Source organism: Polypterus senegalus, chromosome 15, assembly GCF_016835505.1.
Source record: "Polypterus senegalus isolate Bchr_013 chromosome 15, ASM1683550v1, whole genome shotgun sequence".
In the NCBI taxonomy this organism is placed as follows: domain Eukaryota; kingdom Metazoa; phylum Chordata; class Cladistia; order Polypteriformes; family Polypteridae; genus Polypterus; species Polypterus senegalus.
This window is the reverse complement of record NC_053168.1, coordinates 45,145,151-45,160,847: the sequence shown is the minus strand read 5'-3', so window position 1 is coordinate 45,160,847 and position 15,697 is coordinate 45,145,151. Positions and strand designations below refer to the sequence as shown.

Below are 15,697 nucleotides of genomic sequence, written 5' to 3'. Positions count from 1 at the left end.
TTCACCTGACGTGAACTGAAATAATTTGCTATAACGTGACCAAACCAAAATCAGTCCGATTAGCCTTAAATAAAACCAGCTGTTCCTGTTGGGACTTCCCTGAAGGACTGTTGTCTGTATAGTGTAGAGATGAGAACCATTGCCTACAAAAAAGTCACAAGGTTTTATGGGATCTCATTGTTGAAAGATACAATGGAGTGCAAAAATATTCAGTCCCCTTGAAAGTCATCATAATTACAGCAAAAGGGTTCTCAGCAAAGTATTAATGTGTAGGACTTGAAAATGTTTATGCAAACACTAACTTTTGAGTTTTTCTTCTTCAGTTAAATATCTACATAAAATGGTTTATTTTAACTTTGGAAATGTATTGTTACAGAATAAGAGTTCACATTAAAAACACTGAATATGTGTAGAAATCACTTGTTATGCAGAAAGTAATGATGACCTCCAAGAGGACGGAATATTTTTGCATGCCACTGTATAAATCAGGAGAGGGATATAAATGCGTTAGGTGCATCATGAAACATTGTGAAGACCATCTTTGAGAAGTGAAGTGGACGAAGTATGACATGACCAGGACACATGGAGACTCATTATCAGACAGACATGCAAGAGGCCAAAAGCAAACAAAGTTTAGTTTGCCGTATTACAAACTTTTCACAAATTATATAAATTTCCCCTTGGGACAAATAAAGTACTAATTAACTAAATAAATAACTATCCTCTACAACAGAATACAATTGTTCACATTCCCACTGATCATGTAGCATGACACTTCAACTATTCTGTGATGCATTTTATCACTCAAATTTAAGCTCTTTATTGCACTGAACGTTGGAGATTCCCTAAAAGATCTCTCTTTAGAGGAGTTTCTTTTAAGCAGTGCTCCTAAAATTAGCCAATATAAAGTACTGGGATGCAATGCCTACACAATTTGTACATTCAATTTCCAGATAGTTTTTGACTCCTGTAATGTTTAAAATAATGTTATGCTGTATAAAAACAGATGCATTTGGCTGTTACTGAGTAGATGGAAACTGAGGAACTGAGTAAGGCCTAGTGGCTGGAAGTTTTCAGTTATTAAGGCTACAGTACGCCGACTTTGTAGGTGGCTGGAGACAATGTTATGTTTCATCTTCTGCTGTATAAGTCACATACATTTCTTGATTGTCTTAATGACCGTTAAAAGTGCAGTTCTGGTTCGTATCCAGACATTTTCTTTTGTTACATGGGGTTGTTCACTGTCATATTGTCTGGCTATTAAGGTGTGTAAATTTGTTGTTAGAAACATGTTAAACTTTAGAGCTTAAAGAAATTATCCACTCAAAAATTGTATATTTTTTTATATGTTACTTTTCACATGTAGTTTTTAGCGATGGCCAAGAAAAACATTTAATAACATTTTCATGTAGAATAGAGATTTTACTCAATACTCAAAAGTGCTAACACTGACCAATGCTGGAAAACAGCAAATAATATCAAAAATATCCAGTAAATATATCTCACATTACTTGTGTTGCATAACCCACATTTCAGGTTGTCCAGTCATATGTTCACACATGTATTTTTAAAACATTTGTTAAATAAACCACCTTCACAGCACTCTTAGGAACAAAAATTGAAAGCATTGGATTTTTCTATTTAATTGGATTGTTGCCCTGCCTTCCATCATTACATTAATATTCATAGTGGTCAGATAGCACTAGAGTATCTTTAGATTACTGAGTAGCAGTCTATGACACTGCATGGATGAACTGACTTTCTGCTAGTTGAAGCATTTCAGATATGCACATGTAAGAGACATTTTTTCTCTTCCTGATGTTTTTACTCAATTTTGTTTAAGTTTTAATCATTAGTTTTTCATGTCTTTTTGTGCATGTAAAATGAAATGATAACCAATGAATAAGCTCTTACTGGTCTGGACCCCTGACCAATGAAAGATGCAGGGAGTCAGGTCTTTAATTTAAATGCTTGGGTGCATCTAAGCGTGTTACACTTTTGTTGACCATAGCATTATTCTAGAAGTGGTTTAATAATATTTTCATAAAAATGCGTTTGGGACGTTTTCTTTTTTTACTATTAATATAAGCTAAACAGAGTGGATAGAATATAAAAAAAAATATTTTGGGTGGAGTATTATTTTTAAGCAATGTGAGAATCAAAACTGTGCTAAAATACCAATTCATTAATAAAATACATGATTTATACATTAAAAATATGTTGGGGTTCAGCTCAAGCTTAGATATGTATTGAAAGCTTACTGAATGAGTGCATCACATTGCACTGTAAGTCATGTGTATGTATTTATGCTCATTATTTATTTTTGTTTGGTAGGCCAAAAGATGCAAGTAGCATGACACTGTGAAATTTTGCAGTACATAGATCATGCTGTATGTGAGCCACCCAAGGGCTATATAGTTCTGCGTGAGAATGGTATATTCAAACATTGTGTCATTGCTAAAGAATACTCCACCCAAAAGTGATATTTTTTAAAATGTTACTCTGTTTGAGGGTGGCATGGTGGCACAGTGGTAGTGCAGTAAGGAGACCTAGGTTCGCTACCTGGGTCCTCCCTGCGTGGAGTTTGCATGTTCTCCCTGTGTCTGCGTGGGTTTCCTCTCACAGTCCAAAGACATGCAGGTTAGGTGCATTGGCCATCCTGAATTTGTCCCTAGTGTATGCTTGGTGTGTGTGCCGTACGGGGGGCTGGCGCTCTTCCCGGGGTTTGTTCCTGCCTTGCGCCCTGTGTTGGCTGGGATTGGCTCCAGCAGACCCCCCGTGACCCTGTGTTAGAGGATATAGTGGGTTGGACATTGACTGACTGACTCTTTTTAATTTGTGGTGATGGCAGAGCAAAATTTTTAACCTCATTTTTTCATGCAGATGCAGCTAACAAAGTTTATGCTTTAATGGAAGCAGGTGGTGACCAACACTGGACAACAGCAAACAATATCAAAACGTCCATGAAAAAAATCTTCTGTTGTATAATTCATGTCAATTTACCCAGTCGTATACTGAAATTTTGTTTTGCTAGAATTATGATAAACTGATTCTTCCGGTAAAGCGAGAGAAGAAGTACAAAAGTGTGAGTTTGTGTGAAAGGGTTCCAGATTGTGGCTATTTTCATTTAGTATACATCTGGATGACTTGACATAAAAGGTTTTTATATTGTTTGCTGTTGTTCAGCATTGGTCAACATCTGTCATCATTAAAGCATAAACTTTGTGAGCTCCGTTCTGCATGAAAACATGACATAACTTTTTTTTTCATGACCAACACTATAAACCACATGGCGTAATCAACATTTAAAAAAAAATGTCATTTTTGGGTGGAATATTTCTTTGAAGAGTCTGTATAATGTTATTGGATTCTGCTTACTTAGGGTTTTTTATCATGTATTTTTAAAGGTACAATAGCTAGTATAATATCATTTTTGTTATAGAAATGCAGCCATCTGTCCAAATAGTCATACTGTACGTGTTTTCCACTTCACCTTGGACTTTAACTTCTTTCCATAGTCAAAAGACAAACTGCCTAACTCCAGTTAGGTTGGAGAAAAAAAAACAAAATCTGCATGGATATTCTACCTAACACAGATGTTCAAAAGCAGTCCTTATGGTTTTCAGGCTTCACATGGAAGAAACTGAAGATGATGGTGGTCATGTAGATATCTGGGACACCCGCCATTCAATCCATAAACAAAGAGGGCAGAATGGTATCTGGATCAGGTGGTGGTGGCACAGATCTCCACCACAGAAGGTGGTTTCTGGCAGATTTACACCTTTGGTCCTCTACTTAGGTATTCTACCTTTAATTATGAACCATCCTCCAACAGACCTTGACAAGGATACGTTGGATGGCTATATAAGAATGTAACAGTGTTATTAATATATCCTATTTTTGTGAGTGTCATCACATATTGCAATTATTGAAACAAGCAGAAAAATATGCTTTCAAAACAGTTCCAAAAAATCTTTAACTGTAATGAAAAGATCATAAATTTGAAAGCCAAAAATTCAGCTGAGACAAATGCAATATGAACAAATAACATGGCAGAAGGATTACATTTATTCAAGAGATGTAAATGTAGCAGACAGCAAGAAAACAAAACTAAGATTCTTGATATGGAATTTGGAGTGCCAAGGTCTGCACTTGCTGGGATAATTAAAAAATATGAAGCAACTAATTCATTTGAACTCCATCCAAGAAGATGACGTGCAAATGAAATCGGAAAAGAAATCTGGCTGGGATTGCAGGTACCACAGCCAAGAAAAAATTAACCTTAACGGTAAAGGGCTTATAAAAATAAGGAAGAATCATGAATACTGAAATGTGAAACATATGGGTTATTTACAAGCAAGTAAAGATAGTGCAGCCAAATCGAAGACTAGGAGAACTGGCACAATATAAGACTGGTGTAACTCTAGTATCAGAAGATTCAGAAAAATGCTATGTGTAAGCAGCAAAAAAAAAAAAAAAAAGCAGTTGCAGTATCGTGTTAGTTTTGTGTACACTGGAATTAAAGAAAGAAAAACAAGTCAAGAAAAACAAACTGGAAAACACAATTTTTTGAAGAAAACCGAAACCAAAAATCCCATATTTTTCAGTATGTTCTGTGTATTTGCTGACAAGTCATATCAACATCTTTCTTTTCATACTCAAAAATAACGCAGCTTTTACATTTTGTAATTATATATGACAAAAAACTTTGCCAAGAAATCTAATGTTGCACACTTTGCCATTTGTGTGTATGTTTTTTGGTCAGGGAGCAAGTAATGGTTTGAGGGTACGAATTAAAATATTATACAGTATATTATACCATGTTTTAAATTAGAAAGGTATATGCTGTAACAGACATGTATTATCCTACTGATGCTCCTTTACAGCTGGAATTATGAAAAGGAGACAGATGAATACAGAATTAGACACAGAATAAAGATACACTAATGAACAACAATACATAAAAAGTAAATCAAAAGGTAAAAAAGTTAAATAAATGTCTGCTGTCCCTCAGGGCATCTCCAAATAGGTGTTGTAAACCACATCTACTCAGCGGGATGGTTTACCCACATCTACGCTATCTATCAACAAGAACTCCACTTCTTATCTCCACTGTTTTATTCTTACTGTCCTTGACTCCATTCCTGCCAGTAAACCTTCAGCCTAATTCACCTCCTTACTTTATGTGTGCTATGGCTCAAGGCAGCTCTAATCATCATTTTGTGACTTCTGCCCAAGACTTAAAAGCACTTTTTAGGTCAAGCTGGAAATCTCTTTAGAAAGCCTACAGATTTCAATGCACACCAATCTTCAGAGGCATCCCTTATCCCCAAGGGAGCTCCTTATCTGCATACTTTAAAGAGGTAACAGAATCCCATTCCTGTCATTCCTATTTCATCTCTAAATGCGCTACATGATCTGACTTCTGCTTACTTGAGATCATGTGTTACACTTATCAACCTGGACGATGTCCAACCACTTGCTCACCCTTCATTTGCTAATTTGCTCTAGACTGATAAGGACAGGCATCCCTCAAAATTTGATGGGTTACCTGTCCTTTGATCTCAACATTGCCATCAAAGCAGCTACTCTCTCTCTGTCCAGTAATAATCCTCACAATAGTTACACTTCTGGAGGCGTCAGTAAATATATACAGATTACTATCCATTAGTGAACCCTGCATTCCAGTACTGGAAGGTCTAGTTGCTCTAACTTCATTGCTATTAATCACTTGAGAGTTTCACACAAAGTCTTCATAGTCAAAAAAATCTCCTTGCTAATGAGAAAGGTCAAAGGAGAATAGCCAAACTCATTCAAACAAACAGAAAGGCCAAAAATACAAAGATATCAGCATTTTAAAAAAATAGTGTGCAGAAGGGTCTTTTTAAATGCATAATGTATCTCAATTTGAAGAGAATTGGCTAGAGAAGCATAAAGAACATGTCAAGTTGTACTTCTGTCAGCTAAGAACAGGAAGATGAGGATGCAATTGGCTTGCAATCATCAGTACTGAACAACTGAACCCTACAAATTTCACTTTCACTGTCAATCTCTGCTTCAACGTGTGGTAGGATAAGAACTTAGCGTAAGCAACTAAAATCCATGCATCCATTGTCCCTTGTGTCAATGATTCAGGCTGATGCTGCTACTACAAATGAGTGAAGAATGTTTTCTTGGCACACTTTAGGCCTCTTAATACCAAATGCTCATCACTGAAGTGTTACAGTATGTCTAAGCCTTGTCAATGACCCCGTATATCACATTATTACTAGAATCTATCTTTTATTAAGTGGATACTTCCTGCACTACAGAATAACATAATGCTTATCAATTCAAGCTTATTGAACTAACATGACATCATGTGTGCTTTGTTGCCTGCATTGTCTGAAGATCTCAATCCAACAGAAGACCTTTGAGATGCGGTAGAATACAAGGTTCACATCACGTGGCCAACAAACCAGAGTCAAATGGGTCAAAATGATATACTACTCAAAATATTAAAGGTACACTTTTTAATCAGAGTATATAGCATGAAGTTAATGAAACATCTGGGCTATTGATCTGGTCAGTTAAGTAGCAGAGGGTTTGTTAATCAGTTTCAGCTGCTTTGGTGTTAATGAAATTAACAACAGTAACACTAGAGGGGCAACCCCCCAAAACAGGGATGGTTTAACAGGTGGAGGCTACTCACATTTTCCCCTCATCATCATTCCTGACTGTTTTTTCACTAGTTTTGCATTTGGCTATGGTCAGTGTCACTACTGGTAGCATGAGGCGATACCTGGACCCTACAGAGGTTGCACAGGTAGTCCAACTTCTCCAGGATGGCACATAAATACGTGCCATTGCCAGAAGGTTTGCTGTGTCTCCCAGCACAGTTTCAAGGGTATGGAGGAGATTTCAGGAGACAGGCAGTTACTCTACGAGAGCTGGACAGGGCCATAGAAGGTCCTTAACCCATCAGCAGGACCGGTATCTGCTACTTTGGGCAAGGACTGCCAGAGCCCTACAAAATGACCTCTAGCAGGCCACTGGTGTGAATGTCTCAGACCAAACAATCAGAAACAGACTTCATGAGGGTGGCTTGAGGGCCTGACTTTGTCTAGTGAGCCCTGTACTCACTGCCTGGCATCGTGGAGCTTGACTGACATTTGCCACAGAATACCAGAATTAGCAGGTCCATCACTAGCATTCTGTGCTTTTCACAGATGAGAGCAGGTTCACCCTGAGCAGATGTGACAGACGTGAAAGGGTCTGGAAAAGCTGTGGAAAACATTATGCTGCCTGTAAAATTGTTCAGCATGACTGGTTTGGTGGTGGGTCAGTGATGGTCTGGGGAAGCATATCCATGGAGGGATGCACAGATCTCTACAGGCTAGACAACGGCACCTTGACTGCCATTAGGTATCAGGATGAAATCCTTGGATCCACTGTCAGACCCTATGCTGGGGCAGTGGGTCCTGGGTTCCTCTTGGTACACGACAATACCCAGCCTCATGTCGTGAGAGTATGCAGGCAGTTCCTGAAGGATGAAGGAATTAACACCATTGACTGGCCCCCACGCTTGTCTGACCTAAATCCAATAGAACACCTCTGGGGTATTATGTTTCGGTCCATCCGATGCCATCAGGTTGCACCTCAGACTATCCAGATCTGGGAGGAGATCCTCCAGGACACCATCCGTCATCTCATCAGGAGCATGCCCTGACGTTGTCAGGAATACATACAAGCACATGGGGGCCATACAAACTACTGAGTATGGTTTTAAGTTGCTGCAATGAAATTTCGGCAAAAAGGACTAGGCTGCGGCATCATTTTTTCACTTTGATTTTCAGGGTGTCTTTGAATTCAGCCCTCTGTAGGTTGATAATTTTCATTTCCATCAAACAAGGCTGCAATCATTTGTTCTTAACACATTACTCAGTCCATATCAGTATAGATATCCAGCAGGATTTTTTTCCCAATGAGATCTGATGTGTTTTCAAAGTGTTCCTTTAATTTTTTAGTTTATATATATATATATATATAAATCTTGGGTTGAGATTTGATCATCTTGGGACACTTTGACGTCACAGGAAACTAGACATTATAACACTTCATGTGCTCCCAGCTCTTAAAAATGTTATACGTTCTAGATGGCACGTGAACGACTAAGCAAAGAAGAAAGAGCGGCGCATCGAAAAGACACACAAAACCGTTGGAGAGAAAAGAAGGCAAAAAAGGATGCACAAGAGAACAATAATAATCTATGTGCAAATGCAGAAAATAAGGAAAGTAATAATCAGCCCAAACGTCCCGCGAGAGACACTTTAATGTCCCGCAAGACAAAGCAGTGAGACAAAAGGAGAGCTGCTGTACAGGCTTTTAAAAAATCGACGCGCAGTGCGACAAGGAGAACACGCAGCTTGGCAGCAGCAGCAGAAAGACAGCAGCTGATCTGTCCGCATCCCCTTAGCGTGCATTTAGGAAGAACCCCCCCACCCCTTCACAACAAGAGTGGCAGAATGCGAAGTCGCAGGTGCTTAGCGTGCCCCTGGGTTTTGTGGTGGGCTTGGGGTTAGGTGAGCAAAGCGAGGATGGCTGCTGTACAGGCTTTGAAATGATCGACGTGCAGCGTGAGAAGCAGAACACGCTGCATGGCAAGAGGGGCAGTAAGCAAGCAAGTGATCTGTCCGCAACTCCAAAGCATGTGTTCAGCCACACCCTTCACAATGCGAGCGGCAGAAGTGTTGGGGAAGTGGTGGGCTCGCGAAGCAAGCAGGGGGCAGAGTATCTCTCTCCCTATGTATATGTTTTTATATATATATACACCTGTATATATATATATTTATTTATCAAGTGTGATGGATTGCCGGCATGTTACTCCGGCCCTCACCCCCAGGCCGCCAGGAGGAGCCCTCCCGACAGCATGATCATGCCCCGAGTTCCAGCAGGGCATCATGGACTTTGTAGTGTTTTTACACAGCTCTGCTGGATACCTTGGGGGCCACCAGGCGTCGCTGTAGGGGGGCTCATAGGCTTGCATGTGCCCTACAACCCGGGAGTACGTCATAGTCATGTGACGGGAAGAAACAACGTGCTCCCGGGGTGAAGAAAAGGACTGTTTGCCCTGACCCGGAAGGAATAAGGAATTGTGGACTGATTGGACAGGAACACCTCCGGGTCAGGGTGTATAAAAGGATTGTGGGAAGGCCCAGACAGTGAGCTGAGCTGGGAGGTAGGAGGGCGAAGTGTCTGGGCGAGGAGGAAAGAGTATTTTGTAGTTTATTGGTGATTTATGAGTGTGGAGTAGAGGGTGCTTGGTGCACTGTATATTAATAAAAATAATAATTATTATACTTTCACCTGGTGTTCAGAGTGGTACCTGAGGGTGTTAGAGGTGGACCACGCCTCTATCTGCTACACAAGATATATTCTTATCTGTTTAAATATATGTCTAAACGATAATTTAACATACTATACGTCAAGTTCAGTTAATTCATTTACCTCCTCTAACAATTTTCGGTCAATCGGCACTATAACATGTAAAGATTCAGATGTTTCTCTACCTGTCAGTAATAGTTTATCTCTAACTGTATTGCCAGAGGGAGTTTAAGCTTTGGAAGTAATCAGTTGCTAACAGGGGATGCAGGTCATTTACTGTAGCTCAGTGTGAACCTGCATAAGATAAGCAAGGTGCAGCACTAGCTGGAGTGGCTGCTTCTGACAGTCCACTGCAGATTATATTTGCAATAGAAATACATAAAGATTTTAATATAGCTTGCTGCCACCAATTCACTTATAGTCAAGACAGCTCAATGTTTCATACATTTTATTCACTATATACAGATTTAGGATGGATGGTGTCATCTCTCTGCATGTACACAGTACATGTAAAATAAAAAATGTGACATACAAATTGTGGTCTACACACAAAACAGCATAAGGATATATATTTTACTCTGAAATAGGGCATGACCATGCAAATTGATTAGTTGTACTATGATTTTGTAAAGATGTTTACAAATCAATAGTTCAACGTTTTTGGACTAATTTATTTCACTGTTGAGAAACTGAAAATAAACAGCAGTAGAAAGAGATGGCAACAGTAATTGAAATTAACTGTTTAACTATACACACCACAATGGATTCACTTTGATTCACTTTAAACTATCATGGTCCTCTGAGCAACATCTGTTGGCTTGTTCTCAGAGGGCACACTTAATTCTTGAACTGCCAACTGTATTCCTGTTATAGACAGTTGCTTCAGTACAATGTTATATTACTATTTTTAAAAAACCCTCTATTTCTATAACAGTATTAAGAAGTATTACAGTCAATCCCTGCTGACACTAGACAGAAGTCGAGATGGGAAGGTAATCCACCAGAGAGCCGACTCATACATCCAAGCACACTTACCCAAACCAGGTCCTTAAAACTGCCAATTAACCTAAACTGAGGATCTTTCGGATGTGGGAGGAAGCCCACTGGAAGAATGTGCAGATCTACATAGTTACAAGGCCAGGACTCAAGCACAAATCCCTGGGTACTGTGAGACAGCTGTGCTAACCATTGCAACATTGGGTTGCTCAACACTAACCATACTACATGTTCTGCTCAGTTTAAATTTATTTTGTCATTTCTAGTACAGTTAGTATAATTACAGAAAAAACATTGCATAGAAAGTGAAAACCAGCAATGCAAAAACACACAAATTACAGAAAACTTTGCATATAATATTGTGCATAAGAAAACTTTAAAATTATGCAATTAGGTAATTTTGATTTGTCATTTCATATGCAATAAAATTTCACACATAATAATAGGCTTTCTTTTTAAATATCTTACATAAATATCTTACTATTACTTTTTCCATTATATAACATAAAACTGCTTTTAGAAGAACAGTGTCAACGGTAACCAATGTGCTTAATGTTTACTGTAAGAATACACTTTTTTACTCTTACCTTTGCTGAGATGCACGGGCATGCTTTCAGATTTCATCAGCCTATGCTGTTGATGCTGTTGCTGCTGCTGTATACCCAGGGGAGGTTCAACCATTGATCGCACCAGTGTTTGATGTGGTGCAGCAGGACCATCACCGACACCAGGAGCTATACTACCTGGATTAGTCGAAATGGCTGGGGCAATGAGTTTCCGACCAAAATTCAGCAGACTGGTTGATACCTTATTGATGTTAAGTGGTGCTGATTTTGCAGTTGCTCTAAAAGACACACATATATAAAATAAATTTCACATATTTTTGTCAAAGTATTAAGTCAGATATGTTATACAGTCATGTGAAAAGGTAAGCATGTCCCATGGAAATTGTTGACTGATTCAACATATTTGAACAAACATTTGATTTTCATGTAAACAGTGCCCACAGATAAAAGTGCCATACTTGAACAAACGACACATAATATCGACATGGTACATTGATTCTCATAATTTAAATGAACAAAAATACAATTTGTTACATGGAAAAAGTAAGTACACAAATACATTTATCACCTCTTCAAAACTATAAAATTAGAATCTGCTGTTCCAGATTAGGTGCCAATGATTAGAGCCTTCTTAGGAGTATGCATGTGAAATCCGTCTTATTTAAATCACACACATTGAGGGTCTGGCATTCAGTGTTTGATATTCACATATGTTGTGTCATCACACCAAGACCAAGAGCTCTCTAAGGCCATCAGAAAGAGCGTTGTGTACACCTATGAGTCTGTCAAGGAATTAAAAAGATTGCCAAAATATTTCAAGATAATAATTTCACTGTAGGGAAAATCATGTACAAATGAAGTAGATTTCAATGACTATTAATCTGTCAAGGGCTGGCTGGCCCAGCAAATTCTGGCCAAAAACTGACCATTTGATACTAAAACAACTCTCCAAGGACCCCACAATTTTATTTCAGGATCAGCAGGTAACTTTTGAAACAATTGGTGTTTTGTGCATGATTCTACAATTAGAAAAAGACTGCACAAATTTGACCCACATGCAAGGTGTGCCAGGACCTTTCCAAAAAGAACATTAAAGTAAGACTAGTTTGCCATTGAACATCTAAGCAAAAATGAGGCCTTCTGGAACAATGTGCTCTGGACAGATGAATCAAAGACAGAGTTGTTTGGCCACAGTAGAAGAAGACATGTTTGGCACAAACTGAAGACTGAACTTCAAGATAAGAACCTCATACCAACTGTGGAATATTGTGGTGGAAATGTTATACGCTGGCATTGCTTTGATTCCTCAGGACCTGGGAAGCTTGCAGCCATCAAGTCAACTATGTATTCTGCATCATATCAAAGTGTGCTTGAGGAGAATGTGAGGCAACCTGTCCAAACCTTGAAGTTTAACTAGGAATGGATCTTTCAACATGATAATGATCCAAAGAACACTAGCAAATCCACCAAGAAAAAAATGGTGGCTTAAGGACTGGCCCTGATTTGAATCCCATTGAAATGTTGTGTATGGGGTTTTAAATGGGCAGTCCATGCTAGAAACCCCCAAAACACCTTACAACTGACGAAATATTGCATAGAGGAGCTGCTAAAAATATCACCTAGCTGAAGTTAGAACGGGGGGGGGAGCAGGGGGGTTTGGGATTGGGAGAAATGGTATCAATTAAGCAAAATGCCTAAGTGTAATAATTTCTGCTAAAGGGGCAATACCAGCTTCTGAGGCCAAGGGCATACTTACCTTTTCACCAGTACACCATTACATCTATTGATATTTTTGTTGAAGAAATGATTGAAAAGGCAACTTTTCTCTGTGATTTTATTCAAATATATTTCCTTTACCTGTTGCCCATGTTTGCATGAACATCTATTGCTTGCCAGTTCAAATATGTTGGAAAAGTTAACAATTTCCAAGTGGTGTGCTTATTTTTTCACATGACTGTAGATACTAAGTATATGCTTCATATGCTAAAACCTTTATATTAAATTATAAATAAGCTTAAATAATTTCTGATGATATCATTATTTTAACTCACTCAAAGAGCAAGTAAATACTAATATTCATTCAATTTAAATTTAATGTCTAAAATATATGAACTTCTAAATTAGATAACTTATAAACTAATATTTTTCTGCAGGTACAATTTGATCTCTCATCTAAAGCCTGAGCCGAGGAAAGATTTGTGAGAAAAATTTTATTCTTGAAACATACCAGACACTTTAAATCGACCTGTTGACAAAATGAATGGACAATTCAGTATATTCTTGATAGTTTCTTAAATAAAAATTATTTGGAATAAGAGTTACTATGACCAAAATGTGACTTCTCAATTATGGTTTGCAGCAACTGACTACTTCTGCTTTTCAAAAAGAAGGACGTGAGTACTAGAAGAAAAGTACAAAATAACAATTGTTTTGATACTATATGCATTTTATCTACTGTATACTGTGGCCTGTGTTCCGTTACTTCATTCTTGTGTATTATAAAAATGTTACATATGCTCCAAAGCAAAGGCAAACAACCTACAATGTTAGTGTTAGACACAATGTATTGCTTCAGGTGAACTTCATTGATTATTGCTATTTGAATAATGATCACAACAACAATAACATTTATTTCTATAGCACATTTTCATAAACAAGATGTAGCTCAAAGTGTTTTACAAGATGTCAAAGAAATAGTTATAAGAGTAATTAAAAATAAATCAATACGGGCTTACAGTATTCAGAATATGTAATACATCAAGTTAAAAAAATCATGTACATTTCACATACTTCATTAATTTTTCATTTTCTTTACTATGTCACTATAAGCAAAAAAATTGTTCCAGTAGTACTGGAAGTAAAGAAGGAATAAGCTCTGGAAGGGGCACCATTACAATGCAGGAATGACTACTGAAACCACAGCAGACCAGTCAGCTTAATGTGTGACTTTGGGATGTGCGGGGAAACTAGAATGCTTGCAGAAAACCTGAACACTTTGCAAAGGCAGACTAAACTGTGAATCAATTCCAGATCCTTAGAGTACTGACCAGTGTGCTTTATATGAATTGTATCTACATGTTATTGTCTGCACACACAGTTCTAAACATTAGCAACTTAAAACGCCTACCTCATAAAGCTTCAGATTAGCTGTCCTCCAACTACACTTGACACCTTGATCAGTTACCTATCTATAACCTGGCTCTCCATCTGCACTGAATTTTGCTGTATGTTCGAGAAAAAAAAATGTGTTCTGTCAGTTAGTGTATCAGCCTCACACACACCAATAAATAAATCTCAAAGGTGGAAGGAAACTGGCATCACTGTGGTTATCTTATAAGACCAGATCAAAAGCGTGGAATTAACTGTGGTACTCTGCTGCTGCCCTTTTCATTTCATGCACAGCCTCACTTAACACTTGTTAGTGATACTTGAAACAGCAGAACTGTGGTGCCACTGCAAACATCTTGGTTTCAAAAATGAAATGCATGTTGAAAATCCACAAAAACAAAAATCAATTTTTTACGTTAACACAGCAAATAAATGGTGCTAAACATAAGTAAAGGGGAATGTGGCTTCATCCTAAATTATAAGTGTGTGTCGCTACAGTATATTACTTGGAAACAGACCTCAGAATGCATTCTGCACTACAGTAAATAAACACTTGGCAATAGTTAGTGTTTTATTTCTTCTTTAGTCTTCTTTATCACATATTAATCACAAGTATAGGGAATATGAACAAATATCAGTGCTTGTTTTAGGAAAACTTTAAACACATAGAGGAATATTTAGAGGCTTAAATGTATCCAATGAATAATCAAATGAACACAAATCACTGTTAATCTCTCATATGAATGATACAGTACTGGTGTCTCCTCCTCTTTTGTGCAATGCCTAAATTGACATGGCATATCTGAGATGTTATTCCCAGTAGAGCACATTTTCGGTTGCCTCTACCACTGGTGATGAGCCTTTACTTCTCCATTATAACAACCTACTACTCATTCACAGAGGGGGCTGTCTCTGTCTTTCTCTCTCCTTCTGTATCTATATGGGCTTGTCAGGAAGCAGCACCTCATTTTTAGTTTTCAGTTTGATTTCAATTTGCATTGATTCTTTTTATCTTTCTTACAATATCTGGGTCCATTAGCACCCACAGCAAAGGCTTGCCATGCCGGTGCAGCATAATGTGACAGCTGTGTTGGGAGTCATAGCCACTGAGACCTTTCAGAAGTTCCAAGCTGTTGTGCTACAGGGCTGTTGATATGCGTTGCACATTTTCCACATATTTATGCATACAAAGTAGGCCATAATGACATGCATATGTGGCAGTTTGCACACTGCATACCAAAGCAGTCTTATTTGCATAGCACCTTTCAGCATACCGGTTGTGTGTGTGTGTGTGTGTTTGTGTGTGTGTATGTGTGTTTATCATATGGACTGTTAGGTGAATGAAATATAGTCAACTCCTTGTCCAGCATATATGTCAAAACGAATGAGCCCTCTTAACTGGTCATGTAAGCTGCTACATATGTAAGCATATATGCCATATGCTCAGCAAGTGATGAAGAATACCGAGAGAAGTTTATAGAGACTCGACACAGAGAGACACTTGTGTCTTGGAGACAGTGGCTAATGGAGCTGGAAGTGCCACTTCAAAACACCAAAGCAGCTTTCAAAACTAATACTTAACATCTATGCTTACACCTGTGGTTTATAGGACATATTTTAACCTAAGTGTGTTGATGGTACTAAAAAGACAATATGAACATTTT

At 38.2% G+C, this 15,697-nt stretch overlaps 1 protein-coding gene across 5 annotated transcripts in view; it reads right to left on the bottom strand.

Annotated features, from left to right (window-relative positions):
- tbc1d5 (TBC1 domain family, member 5) overlaps positions 1–15,697 on the bottom strand; it is a 483,468-nt gene that overhangs the window by 51,131 nt on the left and 416,640 nt on the right. For all 5 annotated transcript variants that reach the window (XM_039737608.1, XM_039737613.1, XM_039737610.1 and 2 more), the window contains one exon: positions 10,947–11,203. In XM_039737608.1, the coding sequence (XP_039593542.1) occupies positions 10,947–11,203 (257 nt within the window). The remainder of the gene's footprint in view (positions 1–10,946; positions 11,204–15,697) is intronic.